General features: G+C 48.7%; 1 protein-coding gene across 6 annotated transcripts in view; it reads left to right on the top strand.

Annotated features, from left to right (window-relative positions):
- The first annotated feature begins 389 nt into the window (after nt 1-389).
- Nucleotides 390-8,658, top strand: part of LOC101520822 (signal-regulatory protein beta-1-like) — a 50,419-nt gene continuing 42,150 nt past the window's right edge. The window contains exons 1-2 of one of the 6 annotated variants that reach the window (XM_058679431.1): nt 393-832; nt 6,944-7,297. In XM_058679431.1, the coding sequence (XP_058535414.1) occupies nt 760-832; nt 6,944-7,297 (427 nt within the window). In that variant the 5' untranslated portion in view covers nt 393-759. Of the gene's footprint in view, nt 833-6,940; nt 7,298-8,658 lie in introns of all 6 variants that reach the window. The other 5 variants (XM_058679432.1, XM_058679430.1, XM_058679436.1 and 2 more) reach the window with 5 other exon arrangements.

The following is an 8,658-nucleotide window of genomic DNA, read 5'->3' as shown; positions in this document are numbered from 1 at the left end:
TGTGGTGAGGAGGAGGGAGCATCCAAAGTCCATGACTAGAGCTTTTGGTGACCAATGTCATGTGAATGTCACAAGGACACCACCAGGTTCCCCACCCTACCCTGCAACCTTAGAAAGAGCTAGATGGCTGGGGGAGCTGGAGTTGTGTAATTTTTAGCCACCATGTACAAGAATAGGAGGATATAGTGCCTTACTGACTCCTTAGCACTTGCTTGGGTCAGGGTCTTCGTCCGTGCTCTCTCCTCAATTCTTACTGGCACACAGTGGTGACTGGAATGGTTGCTACCACAGGGATCTGGTCCAGAGCAGACCTGGTTCTTCTCCCATGCTGAGCAGCTCCTGGGGTCCCTCCTCCTGCTACCAGCTGACGGAGTCCCTGTTGAATCTGGTGCAGAGCCAAGCCACAAGCCAACCACATTCCAGGCTTTGGGAGTTGGGGACACAACTTACACCACAAATCCTTCTCTACCTGGGACTCCCAAATGGGAAATCAGCAAGAGGACTTCAAGCTGCCTCAGAGGACCAAGAGGCGAGGGTTCACACCCTAGGCAAGAAGGAAGCATTGCTTCTTAGGGACCTGTCCCAATCTCTCTAAAAATGGACAATGAGCAACTCCTAGCCTCGTGGCAGGAAGCTGATTGCTATTGGGGGCACTTCCTCTTGGGGTGTAGCAGGCACAGGACTCTTCCTTCCCCAGAGTAACCCAGGATCCCTGCCAGCACAGACATTCAGACCAGGCAGGCTCCTCAGGTCTGCACCATGCCTGCCCCTGCCTCCCAGCCCCACCATCCTCATCCTTTCCTGCTGCTGACTCTGCTGCTGGAACTGACAGGTGAGTCCTGCTGGGGAGCACCTGAATTACCCTACCTCTCGCGAACTTCTGGGGATTCCAGACAGCTAGTGCCGTGAAAGGCCAGGGGCTGGGCATTGCTGAGTTCAGAGAAGGTGGACTTGGAGCATTTGCTCTATAGCAATGGTCAGAGCATCAAGGCAGAAATGCTGAAGCCATGGCAATAGTAATTATTACTTAAATTCGCACCACATTTTTATTTGCAGAACTATATCAGAAGGGGTCCACCGTGGGGGAGGGGCATGGAGATGGGTGGGGTGGGGAATCCCAGAGCCTATGAAACTGTCACATAATGCAAAATAATTAATAAAAAATAAAAATAAATAAAAATTAAAAAAAAGAACTATATCAGAAGGGTCATTTCAATCCTCACAAGGCACAAGGCCTCAAGGGTCTATGCCACCTGCCCGTGGCCACAGAATGAGCTCAAAGACAGCTGCCAGCACTGCCTGGCTTCCAGCCAGGGATTTGCTTCCTGTAGTCTGGGAAGCCCCTGCTCACAGCTCGCAGACACCCCTCCTCTCCAGCCATGGTTCTGACCCCAGGGCGCCGGCTGCCCCCAACATGGGATTTTCTGTGATGCCACCTCCCCTGTCTGAGAGAGCAGGAGTATAGCTTCACAGAGTGTCCCTGTGACACACGCTGCGTGAAGGACGGTGGCAGGGGCTCTGTGGTGGGGCTCTTCTGGCAGGGCAGGTTTAGTCTTCAGCACTCTGTGTGCTGAATGCAGCTCAACCTCACTGCCTTCCTGAGTGCTAGCTCTTAGTATCATCACCTGTTTCTTCATGGAGAAACTGAGGGAGAGAGAGGAATAAGCTCAGGGTCTCCTCCCTCCATCAGTGGAGCAGCCAAGATTCAAACAGTCTGAACAAGCTCCAGGCTTCATCTACTTATTTTTTTAAAGATTTATTTCTTTCTGTTGGAAAGGAAGATCAGATTTACAAAGAGAAGGAGAGATAAAGATCCTCCATCCTTTGGTTCATTCTTTAAATGGCCACAAGCTGGAGTTGAGCTGCCCCAAAGCCAGGAGCCAGGAGCTCCTTCTGGGTCTCCCATGTGGGTGTAGAATCCCAAGGCTTTGAGCCAGCCTCTGCTGCTTCCCCAGGTCTCAGCCAGGGAGCTGAATGGGAAGTGGTCCTGCCAGGACATAAACCAGGACCCATATGGGATCCTGGTACATGTAAGGTAAGGATGTAGCCAATTGAGCCATCGCACTCAGCCCTAAGCTTCCTGTAGTCTTTTAAACTTTTAACCTTACTGTGCTGGCAGCTCCCCAGGTAGAATTATGGAAAAAAAATAGAAATTGCAGAGAAGCACACTGAAGGATGACCGTGATCAGCCCCCTCTTGGGGATAACTGCCATGTACTGGATGCTTGCTGTGTGCCCAATAGTCTCCTGAGTTTTTACCATGTATTACGATGTGAATCCTCAAAACCACCTTTGTCCTAGCACGGGGCCACACATAACCTGTGAAAGCTCCCCTGTGCATGCATGTGAATGCAAGTGTATGAAAGACATGAGTGTGTGCATGTAGGAAGCACACATACAGACAGAATTTTCAAAAAACCTGTCCCTGCTGCTGTCTGTACAAATAGCCTGTTACACAGATGTGTGGTCTTTCTGCTGCCCTGCCACTTCTCTATCCTCCACATCCCCTCCAGGCTCCTCAGGTGAACCAAGTTCTCTGCCAGTGAAATGAATTATCTCTCAAAGTTGAATGTCTATGCCCCACAAGCTTGCCGTTTGCTCTTCTGTGCAGGGGGTGGAAGGCAGAAGGGAATAGGACAGACATTCTGCTGTTGCTGTTGTCTGTGTCTGTAATTACATCTACATCAAGTCTACCTTGGTGGGTATAAGCCAGTGCCTCTGTGCCTACAGGTTGTCTACCATTTTGTTTAAAGATTTACTTTATTCATCTGAAAGACAGAGTTAGGGAAAGAGAGATGGGGGAGAGAGAAAGAGGAGAAGAGAGGAGAGTAGAGCAGGGCAGAGGAGAGGAGAGGAGAGAATAGGAGGGAAGGGGAAAGGAAAGGAGAGTAGAGCAGAAGAGAGGAGGGGAGGGAATGGGAGGGGAGGGGAAAGGAGAGGAGAGGAGAGAAGGGGAGGGGAGGGGAAAGGAGGAGAGGGGAAGGGAAAGGAGGAGAGGAGAGGGGAGAGGAAGGGAGGGGAGAGGAGGAGAGGGGAGAGGAGAGGAGAGGGGAGAAGAGAGGAGAGGGGAGGGGAGGAGAGGGGAGGGGAGATGTCTGCCATCTGCTGGGCTTCTCCAGAAATGACTAAAACAACAAGAACCGGGCCAAATCAGTCAGGCATCAGGAACTTCCTCTGGGTCTCCCATGTAAGTACAGAGGCCTAAGGACTTGGGCCATCCTTGGTAGCTAAAGCAGTTGTCTCAAGCACATTAACAAGGAACTGGATCAGAAGCCTAGCACCTGAGGTGCAAACTGATGCCCCTATAAATGCCAGTCCTAAGAATGGCTACTTAACCCACTATGTCACATCATTGGCTTCTACATTTTCTATGTCAAAAAAAGAGAGATTTATTTATTTAGTGAATGTTTGAGAGAGGTAGAGATAGAGAGAGGGAGAATGGGAGAGACAGAGAGAGAGAAAGAGAGGTTTTCCACTTGCTGGTTCACTTCCCAGGTGGCAGTAATGGCCAGAACTCGGTCAGGTGGAAGGAAGCCAGGAATCAGGGGCTTCATTCAGGTCTCCTATGTGGGTATCAGGGGCCCAAACACTTGGGCTATTTTTATCTGTTTTCCAAAGATGCATTACCAAGAAGATAGACCGTAAGTGGAACAGCTGGGATATGACACAGAATTTGTGTTGGATTCAGGCTCCACAGGCCATGACCTAACCTGCTCTGCCAGAATGCCAGCCCCTTCCCATGTGCCAGACACTGTTGGAAATGCCTAGGGATCCTTCCCCATGTGAGCCTTATATCCAACAACTCTCCTCACCCCGCCTGACTGTTAAAGACACAGAAATGCACCAGGAGCTGCAGGTCTTTCAGTGGCAAGGGGGAGCTGGGGTTTGACCTCGGGCAGGCAGATGCAGAGCCCACAGGATTACCTGTTACTTTTCTCAAACACTCTTGAGCTCATGAAGGTATAATCCCTGAGGTCTCATCAGCTTCTGTCAGTGGAAGAAGAGGAGGGCCAACAGGACTAGAGGTGCCTTGTCACGTCCATGGGTCACTTCCTTCATCTATGCAAAAAAAAAAAATTTTTTTTGTTGACAATTCCTATAGGTGGGATTTATGAGAAATAGTCCCCAGTGTCCGTGTGACGTGTTACCCTGAGTATTGAACCTATGGGGGACACAGATGATGAGGTACCTGTTATATGCCAGGAACTGTGACAAGTGCTTGGGTGCAGTGGTGGATAAGCACAAAGTACTTGTCCTGTGTACCTTGTGTCCCATAGGGGAAAATGACAGTAATCAATGCACACAGTACAGAGGTAACTAATATGGAATATTTAGCCATGCTGAAGGCTCAGGAAAAAATTAGGTATAGCTAGGTATGAGAATTGGGGTCTGTGAGGGGAAATGGATTGAAAACAGTATAGCCTAGATGGGCTTCATGAGGAACAGAATTCTGAGTGAAGCTATCACACAGGCATGGGAGTGAAAAGGTGGCTCTTAGGGGACAGACTTTCTGACAGGGAACAGCTGGTGCAGAGACCCTGGGACTCTATTTTCTTGCTGGGCTTCAGGAATGTTGGCTATCAGTGCTGAGTGAAGTAGGAACCATGGAAAGGTATAGAGAAACACTAAGTGAAGTGGAAGCCATAGCAAGGCATAGAACAAACTCAGTCATGAGTCTTAAAGGGTTACTCTAACATTTGGCTGCAAATAGACTATAACTAGACAGATGGAAGCACCTAGGACATTTAAGATATTGTTGCACCACGTATATCTGAACAAGTGATGGAGGCTTCCATCTGGGAAGCAGCAGAGTTAAGGAAATGGGATCCCATTTTGGATGCACAGTGAAGTGGAGCCACAGGATTCCTAGTGGACAGGATTTCTGGATAGTTAAGGCCTGAGAAGCTGTAGAAAGGCCTCGGGTAAGATACAGAGGGCTGAGAGAAGGGACAGTCAGGAGGTCAGTTTGGGATGTGATAACTTTGAGATTGTTTTCATCCATGGAACCTGTCGACAGGCAGCAGGACAGACAACTCAGAGCTGAGAGGCGTCAGCAGGGGAATTACAGATAGGCAAATACAGTTTCTTCCCCTGCTGGCCCCTCTTGACTCTTGCTGCTCTCTGCTCTCTCCTCTAACTCCTGCTTTCCTCTCCCCGACAATTATTCCAATGTCTGCCTGCCCTTCCCTGATCTCTTCTACTCTGAAAACTGATGCTATCAGGTATCCCAGGAGCACAAAGCCACTGCCCTGTAAAGGCACGTGCCCTCCTTGGGGCCTGCATTCCCTCACCAGCAGTGTCAAGGGACTCTGCCCTGCAGCACATACCTGCAGAGCAGAGCCACATGTCTTTCCCTAAGTGTTGCTGGAAAGGAAGGCAAACTTCAGTTGGTGTCCCCCAGCCACCTGTGCCTGAGATGTAGATTCCTGCAACTAGAACCCATGCCTTTCTTTTAGGACATTTTATACAAGGAGGGATGTTGCATTTCTCCCAGCATCCATAGTCAAAGAGGCGGGGCATTGATCCAGAGCGTCTTGCACCCCAGGGTGACCCATGTCCCTTCAGTTCAGAATTTCATGCCCCAACATAGTCATGTGGCCCTAAACAGCTCCCCATAATTCATTTGGAAACCCCAGCTCTGAAGCTCCCTGATTCCTTGCTTGCTGGGCCCTGAGGTTCTCTCTCTCCACTGATGGCACATTAGATCTTTATAATCTGTTTTTTTCACTTGAACCTTCTAGTGTAGTTCAAAAGTTTTATGTAAGCTACCATTTTTAGGTACATGCAATTCAGTGGCACTCATTTGTTTTTGGAGAACAATCATCAACATCCTTTTACAGTAGGCTTCTCCACATTCCAAACAGAAACACTGCGCCCAAGCTCCTTTTGCCTCAGGCCCTGGTGGGTTATCCTATGTTTGTTTCTGTGAATTGGCCTATGAATAAATTAATATTTTAAATAAACAAATTTTTAAAATTAAAAAGCATTGGGAATAATCATCTATTTAATAGATTTTATATAGTAAAAATGATTCTCAAATATATCTCTTTGATTTATTCTATTCTATTTTATCAGGAAGTTTATAAAGATTCATTTATCAATTTATTTATTTACTTTTTAAAGATTTATTTATTTTATTGGAAAGGCAGATGTACAGAGAGGAGGAGAGACAGAGAGGAAGGAAGATCTTCCATCCAATGATTCACTCCCCAAGTGGCCACAATGGCTGGTGCTGCGCTGATCTGAAGCCAGGAGCCAGGAACTTCTTTCTGGGTCTCCCACACGGGTGCAGGGTCCCAAGGCTTTGGGCCATCCTCGACTGCTTTCCCAGGCCACAAGCAGGGAGCTGGATGGGAAATGGAGCTGCTGGGATTAGAACTGGCACCCATATGGGATCCCAGGGCGTTCAAGGCGAGGACCTTAACCATTATGCCAGGTCCTCATTTATCAATTTTTAAGAGCTGAGTATTGGACCCAGTGCAATAACTTATGGCTAAATCCTAGTCTTGCATGCTCGGGGTCCCATATGGGTGCCAGTTTGTGTATAAGCTGCTCCACTTCCCATCTAGGTCCCTGCTTGTGGCCTGGGAAAGCAGTAGAGGACAGCCCAAAACCTTGGAACCCTGCACTCAAGTGGAAGACCCAAAAGAAGCTCCTGGTTTCTGGATTCAGATCGGCTCAGCTCAGGCAGTTGTGGCCATATGGGATTGAATCAGCAGATGGAAGATCTTCCTATATCTCCATTTCTCTGTTATTCTGCCTTTCCAATAAAAATAATTTAAAAATCACTTTAAAAAGAACTGAGTATTTTAATTTATTATTCGTTGTATTAGAGTTTCTTTGCCCAATTGGGGTAAATGATCCTAAGACTGCCACGCACTTCCTGATGTAAGCAGGTTCCCATGAGGACGGATAGATAAGGTCTCTGTCTCCTCCCCCAGCAGGGGCAGCAGAGGAGGAGCTGCAGGTGACTCAGCCTGACAAGTCCGTGTTGGTGGCAGCTGGAGACTCGGTGACCCTGCACTGCAGTGTAAACACCCTGCTGCCCGTTGGACCCGTATACTGGTTCAGAGGGGCTGGGCCAGGCCGGAAGATGATCTATGACTTCAAGGGAGGCCAGTACCCCCGAGTCACAAACCTCTCAGATGCCACAAAGCGACAGAACCTGGACTTTTCCATCCGCATCAGTGACATCACCATGGCAGACACAGGCACCTACTACTGTGTGAAGTTCCAGAGAGTGGGTACTAGAGATGTGGAGTTTAAGTCTGGACCGGGCACACAGGTGTCTGTGCGAGGTGAGTCCCCATGGGCCTCCATCAGTGTCTAAGGGGGTGGTAATAGTCCCAGGTCCGTAGTAACACCCTCCATTCTGTGGACAGCCCCTGGGAGCCAAGTGCAATGTGAAAGCTCATTGTCCCAACCTTCTACAGATCAGGAAAGTTGAGGCTGAAGAGGCTGTACTAGCTGCTCAAGGCTGTCCGGATGGGAAATGGGACAGGGCCCTGTTCTACAGGGCTCCCTGGCCCGTCCCCCACTGTAGTCTAAACATGCCAAGTCCCTTCCTGTTTGAGTGCCTGCTGCATGCCTAACCCTTTCCTAGGGGTATCCTCACTCTGGTGATGGGAGCTCTGTCACTCAGCTCCTCCTCCTACTGTTTCTGCCTGTGCTGTTTCAGTTCCTCCCATCGTGGAGGTCACACAGCAGCCCGTGGGGGCAGGGACCCAGGTGAACGTCACCTGCCACGTGGACAAGTTCTACCCGCAGCGAGTGCGACTGACCTGGTTGGAGAATGGAAATGTGTCCCGGAAGCACTTGGCCTGGACAATAGTGAAGAACAAAGATGGGACCTACAATTGCACAAGCTGGATCCTGGTGAACAACAGGGAGGACCTGGTGATTTCCTGCCAGGTGGAGCATGATGGGCAGCCAGCGGTCACCAGAAGCCACACCCTGCAGGTATCAGCCCAGCCCAAGGAGCCCGACTCAAACATCAACATCAACACCAGCGATGGTGAGACTACCCCTCCAGCAGGCCTGGCTGTTTTGAAATTTTATTTTAACCTTATCCTTTTTCAAAAAATGTGAGAAGTAGTAGTCTTGCTTGTAGAGTTATCTAGATTTTAAACATCAAGCAGAGTTTTAAATCCAGCTCCCCCATCCAAATCCCACATTCCAAGAGTTGCCATGGCTTAGAGTTTGGGACATGTCATGATGTCCTATTGGTGTTCTGGCATCAGCAGCTGGAGGAACCCATGTGAGTGGCAGGTGTTTCTTGGAGAAGCAGCAAAGAGGCCCACTCTGCTGTCCTGCCACAAGCATCTCTCACGGCCTTATAGACTCCCCCATGAAAGCCGTGAGCCTCCAGAAATTTTTTCAGGAGGTAGAAAATGTAGGAATTCAGTTTCCTTAATAGCTTAAAATTCTACATTGTGTTCATTTCCTATTGGGTTAATAGTGATGGGTTGTGCTTTTTGAGGAATTATTGGTTCATTGTATCAAACTTGTCAAATTATTGTGTGTAGAACTGATCCCATTATCCCCCTATTATTCTTTCTGTGTCTGTAGTGCCTGTAGGGATAGCCCCTGTATCATTCATGGTGTTGGAAGTGTGTAATTTCTCTTTTTTACTTTGTTATTCTGGCTAGAGGTTTTTCCA

Source organism: Ochotona princeps, chromosome 22 (genome assembly GCF_030435755.1).
Source record: "Ochotona princeps isolate mOchPri1 chromosome 22, mOchPri1.hap1, whole genome shotgun sequence".
NCBI lineage: Eukaryota > Metazoa > Chordata > Mammalia > Lagomorpha > Ochotonidae > Ochotona > Ochotona princeps.
This window is presented reverse-complemented; position numbering and strand designations above follow the sequence as displayed.